Source organism: Echeneis naucrates, chromosome 15 (genome assembly GCF_900963305.1).
Source record: "Echeneis naucrates chromosome 15, fEcheNa1.1, whole genome shotgun sequence".
NCBI lineage: Eukaryota > Metazoa > Chordata > Actinopteri > Carangiformes > Echeneidae > Echeneis > Echeneis naucrates.
The window spans coordinates 6,185,201-6,198,683 of NC_042525.1; the positions used below are offsets into that span (position 1 = coordinate 6,185,201).

At 43.4% G+C, this 13,483-nt stretch overlaps 1 protein-coding gene across 9 annotated transcripts in view; it reads right to left on the reverse strand.

Annotated features, from left to right (window-relative positions):
* LOC115055880 (neurexin-1a) overlaps nucleotides 1-13,483 on the reverse strand; it is a 230,503-nt gene that overhangs the window by 58,483 nt on the left and 158,537 nt on the right. The window contains exon 1 of one of the 9 annotated variants that reach the window (XM_029521934.1): nucleotides 2,858-2,945. The exons of the other annotated variants lie outside the window; for them this stretch is intronic. Within the exon in view, the coding sequence (XP_029377794.1) occupies nucleotides 2,858-2,860 (3 nt within the window). The 5' untranslated portion in view covers nucleotides 2,861-2,945. Of the gene's footprint in view, nucleotides 1-2,857; nucleotides 2,946-13,483 lie in introns of those variants that run through there. 9 annotated transcript variants of the gene reach the window in all.

The following is a 13,483-nucleotide window of genomic DNA, read 5'->3' on the forward strand; positions in this document are numbered from 1 at the left end:
TGCCCTTCCTCAGCAATATCACATTAATTTCACTGTGGCTTTACACTTTTCTTTCTGTTATGTCCAGCTTGTGGTTCCCATATCTCTGTCGCATTGAAGCTGAAACAGAATGTGGGCCCATTTCCCTTTGCAGCGTTGAGCGTTGGGGAGGGCTGCAGATTAAAAAGCCTTCCCCTGGGTGCGCTCACCAGGCTGTTCAGCAGTGCTCGCCAGGGAGATTCACTACATACATTCTCTTTTATGGCCCTTTCCTTATTCATCATAACACAGCTTCAATTTTATTAACTTCTCCAGCCAAGCATACATCTTTGCCTGTGCCATCAGTCTTTTTCTCTCCTTTTCTATCCATACAGCAGGCATCTCCACCCAATTCTCCCATGATGTTCACCGCCGCGTACTGTTATTTGCTCACATGTATACAGATTTAACACTAGGGATGTGTAGGTGGACACATTTTTTTTTTTTTTCTCCGATTCGGGCAGGTCTTTATCTCCCTGCGGAGTAAGCATTGTCCCCCAGCTGTTCCTTGCCTTGACATGGTCCCAGGCCCAGCTGGTCCATGGCACAAAATATGCTGAACGTGGAAAAATAGATAAGAGAGAAACTTCAAAACTTTATCATACGTAAACTGGAAACAACTGACGAGTTCTGTGAATACCGAACAAAGCCACCAAGCGCTGAATTTGGATGAAACGTTCACACAGAACAACTTCCTCACAATGCCATCATCATACACACATTGTTTTATGTCTTTTTGTGCATGGCTAAAAAGTACAACAAGGAGGCGTTTTGGAATTAACTGTATCTGAAGCAATGCACACTGAAAAAAAAAAAAAAGCATGAACTCATGCAACATAAAGGCTTTTGTTAAATTGAAAAGTCTGTTTTACGGATGTGGTCACTTATGCAAAGATAAATAATGGTGAAGTCTCAAATCTCATGCATACATTATAGTGTTAATGCGCTATTTCATGGCATTACACAGCATAAGTCATCCAACTTCACACATTTACAAGATTTGAGTTCCACTCTATTTTTAGTGCTGTTTTCTTTGCCCTTTCCCGAGGCTGTGCAAGTGCAGTACCAGACATCGCAAGAAAGGCAAATTTCACTGGTCACAGTTTTCCCCACCATAAAAAACAGGCATATGCCCTTGAAGCCAACAGGGAGGTAGTGTGGCAAGACCACTAAAGAAGCTATGATGACTGTAGTAGAGCTTACTAACCGTGGCTGAACTGTGCACTAAGAAAAAAGCAAGAGTGTATGCAATGGATCCAGCCACATTCTCATGAGGAAGGTGAAGGCACCGGAGCCATCGTAGCGTGAAAATCTCTGATGGAGAAGCATTAGTCCAAATGTATCATGAAAGAGCAGAATATGAGGGAGACAAAGGGAAAAGTCACCGTGATGTCATTCCTCGGAAGGTTACAGCGCACCGCCTGGAACGAAGCGGCATCTCACAAAGCGAGCGCTCCTGCTATGTTTGTAACCGTTTTTGGCCAAGATCCTGAATTATTAAGCATTGCAACCCTATAGCAGAACAACTGAACACCCACAGTAAGTGATGCAAAATGTGATACAGGGAGAGGAAATGTTAGTGTGTAAAGCTTGTGACTTGTGTAGTACTACTGGCGATCACTGGCAAAAGAGGTATAGAAAACCTTTTTCTTTTTTTTTTAATTCTATGTTTGTGTATTGATATTGAGGATTTATGATATAGCTAAGGATTCATACATTATGTCGCAACAGCATTAAACATCAATTTGGAAGCGATGTGGGCCATTAATGAAGAAGAGTGATCAGACATCTCTGAAAAATTTGACTGAAACGCATTATTTTGTGATTGGAAGATTTCTGAATATTGAATTTGGATTAATAATAAATTACTTTTAACTGTTGACTTTCCGTGTGTTTCGAAAAGAGCTAAGACGGAAGAGAACAGATGGCAACGGCTTTCCGTGGCTGTAGCTGCAGTATGTGTTAGGCTAAAGTTAACTGAGCTTGTTAGCCGCTTTGCACAGAAGTCTCTGCCAAATGTATCTAATGTGATGCGGTGTCTATGATGGGATTGTGTGAAGACTGAATTTATATGCAAGCCACTCACCCAATTAGAAGTCTTCCTGAAATAACATGGCGTTGGTGTCATCTTTTATAGATTCATGAGCTAAATGCCACATTTTGATTTGCACTTGAAAATGTCCATGACATGAAAAACCTGTAGCTTTACAGTGCGATACAGACAGCTGTGCTATGCTATATATTACGTATTTTCCAACAAATCATTATAAAACAGTGAATGTTTAGAGTGTTTTTGTCTCAGTGATGTCACTGTTGACTAACTGGTCCAGCCCGAAATAGCTCATCAGCTACAGATGGATTGCTAAGAGATTAGATTCAACATTTCATTATCATCATTGTAACATTTTTAATTTTGCCCAATACTTAATTGCTAAATTCGTGCATTAGCATAGCTCCTGTGCGCAGAAATACTTTTGCTAAACTCTAACATGTTAATAGAGGCATTAGGAGCATTCAGTATTTGACATATCACTACTCCACTTCAGAGTGAACAAAATGCGCACGTCATCCTGAACCAAAGTGCTTGTCCCAAACAAAATATCCCAGTTATTGCATCTGAGTTAAATGGCATGAGGCAAAACCTGAAGAGAAACAAAACATGCCAAGCATTTCTCCCTGCTTCTCATTAAAGATTCATGAGTTGCCCACAGCTATCCCCCCCCCCCAAAAAAAAAAGAGGAGCGAGAAAGACACATTCATCATCAAGGTGCTGTCCGGATCATAATGAGAAAAGCTAAAACAGAGAAGAAACTGTCGTCTTCAGTTGTCCGATCCTTACCATATGCTGCGGCTCCCGTTGACTACTTGCTGCTTAAGAGAGAGCCAATTTATTTCCCCATAAGGATGGACGACTTGTGACATTTGGCAATGGAGCATCAGACGTTTTATCCAGCTGTTCCAGACACAGACGTAGACACAAACACACTAACGAGGGGTTGGGGTAGGTGTAGTCACCATTGAACCCTTGATGTGCTAAGTGAGATGACTTACAGCTGCTACATTTTAACGTCTAATGATCTGTGCTCCAAAGACCTGATATAACCCCTCCCACCCACCTACATTCCAGTACACGTTCACACATGAAAGGACAGAGACACAAATGCAGACCCACACACGGCAAAAAAAAAGGTTGTGTTCCAATATCAATATTCTTCCCAATATTCTTCTAATAAATACATCCTCTGTTACGCTCCTCTGCGATATTGCATTTGGTTGAATGGTCCCCACAATATTTACCGTGCAGACAAGAATTGTTTCTCAACGCCAGTCAAAGCAATGGGCTGTTTTGCCAGAAGCTATTAGGGAATGATCTGTTTTCAGGAAGAAAATATGGGCCTCGAGGACGCCGATTCCAATTGCAAAGTACATACGAATGATTTCGAACGCGCTGTATCAGACTGACAAAAAGGGTTCATATACTCAGGGAGAATGAGACCCAATTATATGTCATTAATTTCTTGCATTGGAAATTGTCATGTGAAGTGGACACATCTCTGCAGAACCATAGAAAAGTGCAGAAAAATGCATCCATCAACAGCCATTCTTTATCTGAACAACTGCGAAGATACATATACATATAAAAAAAACAACAATCTGGCTTCTGTCCCCATCCTCCGAATGGGAGATCATCATGTAACAATCTCTAGACCTGTGATAGGCCGAAGTAGGGCGGATGGGTTGTATTGATTTTCTGTTGAAATGAAAGCAAAGCACGAGTAGGAAGAAACAACAGGGAGTGCATCTGCACCTGAACTGGTGCACATGTGAAAATATCCCACTGAGCATTTAATCAAGCATGCAGAAGAGTCCCAATTGGTGAGTGTGTGTGTGCGTGGGGTGCGGTTGTGCTGCACTGATGGAGGGGTCACGGGACTAAAATCAACGAAGAATCTGGGAAGAGGACTGTATGAATAATAAAAAGGGGACGGTCGTGCCTGGCCTCCTGCATGCAAGCTGAATAAAATGCTTCCATTAGTAGAGCCATCCAGGTGTAACGTGGCCATGAAGGCTGGATATCCAAGCAGAGGGGAAGCACTGGAGCCTTGTTATGGCAAGAGCAAATCCAACACCACTCTACCAAACATTAATCCATGTGATGGCTCAATAGACTCTTTATGTCTGTTTGTGTGTGTGTGTGTGTGTGTGTGTGTGTGTGTGTGTGTGTACAAGTCTACTTGAAGATGAGAAAGGGGGAATATGTGTGTGGCGTGGTTGATTTGCACCGAGACACGCATCATTGGTTGGTGCTGAAGGCGGGCTTGCGCACGCATGTGCTCAGATTTCCATAGATAGCTATAGGGCTCTCTGATCTGATGTCATTGCTTCATCACAGTAATGGAAATTGGATTTAATTTTCTCTTTTTTCAGCGGCCGCACGTTGATTCACCCTCACTTCAGCTCGGAGGGGAAAACTGACGGTAAATGATTCCTTGCCAACTGCCCCTCATCCAGCTCATAAACACTGATCTTATTTGTAGAGGTGGTAAAATTGTGTAATTAAAAACAATAATTCACTGCAGGTCGTTATCGTTGCTGCTAATTAAGCTGAGTTGACACAGCTAGGTGTGTGTGTGGTCGGGTGGCAGTTACAGGAAATACACTGCTTTGTAGTCACAACGGTTACAATGTGGCAGGCATGTAGAAGCCAGTGCCATGAAAGCTACTTCAGGATTCAGAAAAAGATGAGATAGGAGAACAGACTCTTTTTTAAAACTGCCAGCCAAAGTTATTTGGCTCCGCTCAACACACACACACACGCAAAAAAAAAAAACAAAAAAAAATCCACAACACGAGAAGCTCTTGCACCATGTAAATTTGAAACTACTTAAAAAAAAGGAAGAAAACAGAAAGAAACGTAAACTAATCTCTCTCTTGCATTTCTAAACCTTCACCCTATGACAAGGAGCAAGTAGTGCAATTTTGTAAATTCGCTCAGCAGATCAAAGTGCTGCCATGTTCTAATGGCTGCCACCCACCCACCAGCCTCTCCTGTGGAACAGCATCATCAGCAGTGTGTGTCAAAGAAGAGCCAAAACAGGCTGATTAATCTTCTAATAGTTCCAGCGAGAGCTAAAGACAGATTCTGCTGGAGTGAAGATGCAGAAGGGAAATAACAGAGAAAGCTGCCACTCAATTTCAGTATCACACTGCATGTTGCAGTGGACGAGAAAGCAGAAAAGACGAGCAATAAGGGAGAGCTGATTAAAATGACTCGGCCTTCTCTTTGTTGTGACTTTCATTCATTGAAGCCTTTGAGATGATGAGGCTGCTCTGTAAGATGGGTGCCTCGCTGTTGCATCATCCTGCCCTCCTGTCTCTCTTTGACAAACTCCTCTGTCCGCCTGACAGCATGATAATAACTGTCAAATGGATCCCATAAATATGTGAAATAAAGATCAACATACAAGATAAAAGGAAAGACGTTGCTGTCCATTCTGTTTTGAAAGTGGGATGGACAAGTCTGTGATAGAGCCTGTCATCTTTGAGAAGTTCGGTGAATTCAGACTGTGGAGAAATTGAAAGAATGAGAGTGCATGCTCAGACTGACAATTTCATAATTCTCTGAATGATTGAGCCACCAACCTGTCTACAGCTTCATTCATTCATTCATCTTCTACTGCTTATCTGTTTCTGGGCCGCGGGGGTGCTGGAGCCAATCCCAGCTGACATTGGGCGAGGGGCGGGGTACGCCCTGAACAGGTCGCCAGTCCATCACAGGGCCAACACACAGAGACGAACAAACACTCAGACCTACGGACAATGTAGTCACCATTTAACCTAAACATGATGTCTTTGGATGGTGGGAGGAATCCGCAGTACCCCCACGCAGGCACATGGACAACATGCAAACTCTGCACAGAAAGGCCCGGGCCAGGAACCGACCCACGACCTCCCTATTACAGCACTAACCACTATGCCACCGCGCAGCACAGAACTTTCTTTTAGTCGAAAAATTCCGAAACCGCATTCACAAACATCAATGTATATGTGTTTGTACGTGCTTCCTGCCCATATTGCACACAGTTGTGCAAACGCCTCAGGCAATAAACATGCAAATCGACAATGCAACATAAGCACCTCCACAAACTGTGTGCAGACACAAGGTATATGAACAGCAGACTCTGGAAAATAACTGCTTCGGAAACATGCTTACATAGATCATTCGCCCGTTGGTCGCGCTTTTATTAATAAATATGATCATATTGGCCAAATGGAAAATAGGCATTAAGCAGTTTTATAAAACCTGAATTACCATAGCCCTGGCTCGTGTTGGACATCAGCTATTATTATACTGTGGAAATGTGGCAGAGAATATATTGACTTGATATCACGGCTCCTCCTCTGGCAGCTTCTGGTCGATGATAGTGACATGAGGAAGAATGGGATAGGCTGAGATTAAAAAATAGAACAGGCATCAGGAAGCCCCTTTTTGTCTGTTTTATTCTCTGTACTTAAATAATAAAATATGTCGGTGTGGCTGACTCTGGTGGCTCATCATGAACACAAACCACAAAGGCTCGCTGGCCAGCCCTGGTTCAGGTGTGACCTGTGACCGTTTCCTGCGTGTCTCCCTCTCTCCTCTCTCTCCCTCCCTGATGTTCCTGTCACTTTCTCTACGTTGCAGAATATTTGCTCAAAGTACCCAGATTGTTCACAAGCAAGGTCCAGAAATGACTGTATGTAACCAGATGTGGCAGCTTCCAGGTAATTAATTCAATATCACAACAGCCATGCTGCGCTACGTGCTTTGGATGCCAGTCAGTGCTGCTGGTCTCACATTAGTCTTGGTGTGGACAGGCCAGAATTTGTTTCATTAAATCCCCGTGGTCAGAAATAAAGCCTGCTTGGCTCAGTCCTAACTGCATCGGCCTGGATTTGCGTCCAACCTGGGGCCTTTTACTGGCCCCAATAGTGTCTCTGCCTCACTGTCACTATAATAAGTTAGCTCTGCTGTTTGTCTTGGAGCGCTACTTTATCCTGCATTATGGTTCCTTTGCATTTCTCTCTCTTTTCACTTTTAGCTGATGATTTTTTTATTTTTTTTTTTCAGGGTGCCAGAAAAGATAATTCTATCAGCAAAGCCCAAGCCGTGTTGTATTTGATGTATGTTCTAGGTGTCGGTACCTGAGCTGTCAGACAAACCCAAATGACTGCTCTTTTGCCATAATGACCGCCCCAATCAAAGCTCAAGCTTTGAAAGCAGCAGAGCCTGATGTAGCTGCTGCAGTAAAATAATTCCTCTATTTACAGCAAATCTATTTACTGCTCCCTTTTGCAACCAATTATCACCATCCCACTGCAGTGTGTGGTACCACCTGGGTTAAAACAACAATACGAACAGAGTGCATTATTTTCTATAAGCACAGCATCAGCCACAAAACATTCGCAGCGTGAGCGCAGCACCACAGCAGTGTGTGACTGAAAACTTGGAGGAACAATGATCAAAGGTGCACACGACTTTTGATTTCTAAATCAAGCTTTGGGTTTGATTTATAGCCTGTCCTGCTCAAGGCAGGAGTATGGAGTGCTGTATTGAAAGGTCCCTCTACCTGACAAAATGGTAAACTGTTATGAGTGACTGCCGGCTTTTCAGTTTGTCTATGACAGCGTCTGTCTTCATTCGGCGCTCTTAAATTGGCTTCGGAACCGATTGGAAATGGTTCTTTTATTACACACCTTCCATAACTCCCCCTCTCATCAAAGCCAGGCCATCTTTTATCTGGAAGATGACGTTTCCATTAGGGTCTGCCAGCCTCTCACTGCTGCTGTGTGAGTTGTGGTGCTGGGGGAGTACTGGGGCACTGTTAACCAACACCACAACAACAACAACAACAACAGGATCTCACTGGCGGGGCGTGCACAAGCCTCGGTCGTGGAAAGGCAGTTCATCAGATGACTGCTCACCCAGAACACACTAGAGTCGGCACATAGACACAAACCAAGTGTCTCCAACTCCGCCGTCCTCTTTTATTCGCTTTCCCTCTCAATCTTACGCACGCAAACACATAAAAAAAAAAAAAAATTCACACATCTGACAAAGTCAGACAACAGAGATGCAGAAAAAAGACAGAACTTGGCCGAGGGGAGCGTGCCTGTCAGCTCTTCCTCACCCGTTTCAGTGTTTCATCAAAGGTATGAGAGGCCCATAAGGTTTAGCTGCCAATCTGACAACACTTTCAGTCCCCAAACACAGAGCTGGGGTTCTTCCAAGCGCTGAAGCCGGTGACTCCCCTCACATCTATATCACCGTCTCCATTAACTTCATTTGCAGAAACAGCTCACATTAGCAGTCACACCTTGGTGTTGGAGGCCAGGATTGCTTCAAAAGCATCAGCATACACACATGGAGCGAGGGGGCACGTTTTCCTTTATACCACATTTTAAAGCTGTATGGTTACCAAGCTCAGTGACATTGTTGGCACTAATGAGGACATGAGTGTGCCCGGTGTGTTTGGGTCGGCACAGACATACGCTGTGGTCCCACTCTGGGAGTTTTAATTAGATCTACATTATCAGACTGGCTGTCCAGGCTGGCTCAATTGGCTTCGGTGTGTGTGGATGCATCATAAATCATTAAAATAAATTAATTCTACATATCTGTTTTAGACTTTTATTCCATATGAATCATCTGAATCAAACCTATGCTTATTTTCTGTAGTTTTCATTTCTGCCTCTCCTTCCCTTCTCTTCATTTCTCGAGATGGACTAGGAAGAAAAGCTTTTCCTCCATCATGATGTCATCAGGACCAACTCCTTGACCTTTGCGCTTTGCTGTAAATGTCAGCTTTCTTTATGAGGCCTGTGATGAGTTTATTGAACAGTTCACACTCACTGACGCACACACAAGGGCGCACACGCACACACACAGAAGGGTGCACATGCACACGCACACACCCAACCACCCACCCACACACACACACACACACACACACACACACACACACACACACACAAGCATGCGGTTGCTGCCATGGGATCTGTCCTTCACAGCCAACTATAACTCTGATTTCTAGGTGTCTAGTGAAAATTCATGGTCCACAGTGCTGGTGGCAGCTGCCCACCATCCTGAACAGAACAACCAGAAATAAATCAGGATTTCATGAGGAATGAAATAGCTTTACCGTAGAGCCTTATAGACCTGCCAGGTTTTACTTGAAGATCTAGTATATAATTACAGTAATTGCATAATTAAAACTTAAACAAGCATCCATTATTGGAATGCGGAACATTATGCAATAAACTACAATGGGAAGTTAAGAGAAGTAAAGTCCCCCCACATTGTTTGGTGCAAATCAAAACGGGCCAACCATGTGTCATAAAAACAGGACCAACACAAATCTCGCCATATGCTAGACTACCGATCTCAGGCCATTCCTGACTCAGCGTTCTTCTGGAGATTTGGTTTATAACGGGGGGAGTGATCGGGCCAGGGTGCCAAGCACCACTGCCATGATGATGAATGGTGTGCATTAGAACTGTCTGGATTTCTATACCGAGGTTGGCCTGCAACTCTACCAAGTGGAGCATAGAGCTGAGGGAGAGAAGAGGAAACAGGTATAACATAGTCTTCTAAAGCACTTCTTTTTTAATCTTCTTGTCACCCTCGCTATTGACTGTAAAACAGCCCATTTGAATAAAGACCGATGTCAGGTCTGTGGACTCTGGCGTGTCCCCCACAGCGGGTGACTGCACAGGCTTAGATCTTGGATGTATACCTGATCTAGTTCTTAAAAATGAGATGAAGCAGAAAAAAAGTCACATAAAAGTGAATAACTTTCAACAGATGCACACCCACACACACACACACACACACACACACACACACACACACACACACACTCACTCACTCAGGTACATGGGCACTATGGAGGTTCTCAAGACGAGGCTGTACCTGACAACCTGTCCGCAGTTTTCCCAAAACACAGAAAACAAAGGAACAGAATGTACAAGTAGGAAGGACATGAGCTGATGTGAGTGTGTATGTGTGCTTGTATCCTTTTCCAGAGTTAATCCTACCACCTCCCTCATTTAATCTTATCCTCCTCGCCCCCGTGCCATCGCCAACATCAGGCTTTTCCTTTAATAAAATGCTTGGACCCTTACACAGTCTTTATCTTTTTAGTTTTAGCCTTTCCTTTCCCTCAACTTATCTCCTGTCTTTCCCTCCTTCATTGTCTTTGGGATTTTATCAGTCATCTTGCAGGGAAAGGTAATAAAAGGCCAAGACATTGAAAGAGCCTTGCTCTGCTCTGTCATTTTGTTCTCTTGCACCCTCCCTTTTTGTCTTTTATTTTTGTTTGTGGCAGCAGACCTTATCATGGAGATGGGCATGAGATAAGGACCATGTGGCTCTTTGTGGTGAAATAATACGACAGGCGGATAAGACCTCTTGGGTGACTAGTTCGATGCTGCTTCTCTCCTCCCGACACTGCCTTTTGCCTGCTAGGAAGTCTCCCGTGTGACCCAGAGATATCAAATCTTTCTGTTTGGTTGCACCTGGTGTCAACTCTCCAACTCTGAATTAATGCTCTCTAATGCAAGTTTCATAGCTCAATTTTTCTCCGCAGGAATATTTTGTTATTTTTGTTCTTGTGTCAAGGTCTGTGAAACCCAAGGATGGAGCAAGCAAACCCAATATTGAGCTCATGGCTTGGTGTCAGTCCTTCTCTGTTTGTTTGGAGGATGTAACATGAGCTGCTACAGCGATTGGATCTCAGTGTCGAGACACATTTTAATGCCATGCGTGTGTGGAATCGGGTCAAAATCATTTCTGGAAATAAGATAAAAGGCATAGTTTAATGAAAGGTGTGAACGGCCACTGTGATGTCCTTTGTTGCCACCTCAGCAACATTTTGTGTTTACCTTTTTAGCAAACAAGTTTTCCAAGTATCCCCACTGACATAATGGAAGACCGCCAACAACAAAAAGGGCCCAGATTTCTTACATGGTAGACACAAAACTTTTTCCCTGCCAGCTGTTTTACTACTGATGGAGTCACAGTTTCGTGGCTTGTGCCATTACTGTTACCTCTAATGTACAGCACCTATTAAGATTTCATGAAGTGGTAATGATTATACAGTTACTTCCAGCTTGGAAATATCATAATAATGGCCCTGACAACCGAGGTTTACAAGTTTATGGGGTGGACATTTATGGATTAAGAAACAAACGCATGCAGACCGGCTGACTGGCTGGCCATTGATTTGTGTTGTTATTGACCAAAAGGAGGGTGGTGGGCGACACTGCTGCTCAATAGCGGTTACATTTTCAACAGCGACTTTCTGGCCTGTAATTGCCTTAGAAATGACTACACAGAAGAAAGCATAGGCATGGGCGGGGCAGGGGGTAGTCTGGAGGAGGGGTCATGGTGGAGGTGGCATTGGGACATTGTATTGATTGCAAAGGTGGTGTTTTTTTTAAGATTTGGATAATTAGAAAGGCCTGTAATAATGCACCCAGCCCATTCTATTATCTAAAAGGTTTGTCATGGTAAAGTGTTCTAATTTTATTTGAGAGGCTTGACTATACTGCAACATGTCTCTGAATTTTGCCCCAGAGGTAAATTTATGCAAAGCAGACAATACCTGAATAAACTATTACCCACATGTACGCAGACGGCGCTGTAGACGTTTTGCAGACATTATAACGCTTGAGCATTGAGGAGAGATTAAAACTTTGACATCCAGCGTTAAGCTCAGTCTGGATCCAACGGAGACATCGAATTCCCACAACAATTTTCTACAACTTTTATAGCAGCTCCTTGTCAGACACAAGGCGATATCCCAAAATGCACTGGTAAATTGAAGAGTTAAGTAGAAGCAGATACTTCAAGCATAACTGATTTATTAGGCCAAGTGAAGGGAGGAGACGGAGAGAAGAAAATGAATTAGGCCTCACATGCACTTTTAATTACTGTTGTCAAGGTGTTTGCTTTGCCCTTCTGGGAAAAGCAAACTGAACCATCACTCATTGCAGCTACTTAGAAGACCTATGGAATGAGCTATAAAGTTTAACACCTCTTCTACTGTGCAACATTTACTGCAACATAAACAAAACTAAGCCGTCTCCCTGCAAACATCTCTCTTGTGAGATAAGGCGTGCTGCATGGCTGATAAACGGCACAGAATGAGGCCACGGATCTGAGGGTGCTCTTTTCACCTCATGTGCTTACCTGAGGGATAGAAAAGGACAATGGAACAACGTGCCTGTCTGTTTGATCCCCCTGTATGAGAGCACACGGCACATCTAGGCTGCTGACACATCATGGACAGCCTGCTCTTCTGAGGACAGCAATGCTGGCCTTTACCGCACAGCTCTGATTGTAGTGAAGTGGCAGGGAAATATTTCCATGCACATTTACTCGGAAACACACAAAAGCCTTTACCTTTGATGAGGCGGTGGAATGAGTTATCTACAACCAGAGGTTCGATAACAGTGCTTAGGTGCAATGTACCTCTCTAAAAGTTGAGACGAGGGCCTGGCCTGACAATTTTCCCCAAGAGCAATAACAATGGGGAAAATACAAAAGCCTTGCAATATTTAACTTGAATGTCAAGTGCTGCTCAGTGTATAATTGGAGTTAAAGTCTCTGTTCCTCGGTCGAACCGGAGTAATATTGACTGGTAACTACGTAGGATATAGGGAGGGTCACTAAATCCATTATTCATAACCTGGGGACAAGAGGAGGTTGAGTGTTTCTGCTGACAATGTGGTTGCCCTCTCTGAGGCCCGAGACATTTTAAAAGCAGATACAGTTCCCCGGACCACCAACTCCAGTGAAGATTGGTTTCAGTTGTGCCGATTTTCATACGACCATACGATATGTCTTGCCTCTCTTTCTGTAGCTTCCTGCTGCTCATTTACTCTTAATGTTTTATGAGTCCGTGCGGTTTATTGGTGAAAGCAGACTGTAAAAATAGAGAGTCATTTTCTTGGTCCTGGCAGATACAATAAGATATTCTCTTCAGTAAAATAAAACAAAATCAATGAGGGGAAAAAAAATAAAAGATTAAAATACAACAAATCTGAGAAAAAAAGTTAAGTGAGCTCGACCACCAACACAATGCAGCAATTTGCCCACAGTGGCCAGCTACAAAATGTTTCCACAGCAGTACATAATTAAAAACAGCATGCATGTATGTGCAATATATTTTAAACAGGCTTGGATGGAAAGCACAAGGGGTAGGAGATGAGAGCAGTGCAGCAGTGAGAAAGGTAATTAAGTTGACCAGAACAAGGCGAGCTGTCTGTTTAATATTTTATGCAACCCCACACAAAGCACTGTGGAAGCCATCAACAGGGCCCCAACAACAATTATGGAATAATTAGCTGAGTAGCACACAGGAAGTTTTTTTCTCTGCCAGGGTTATATGTGAGTAATTTTATAAGTAATTCAACTTGGCCT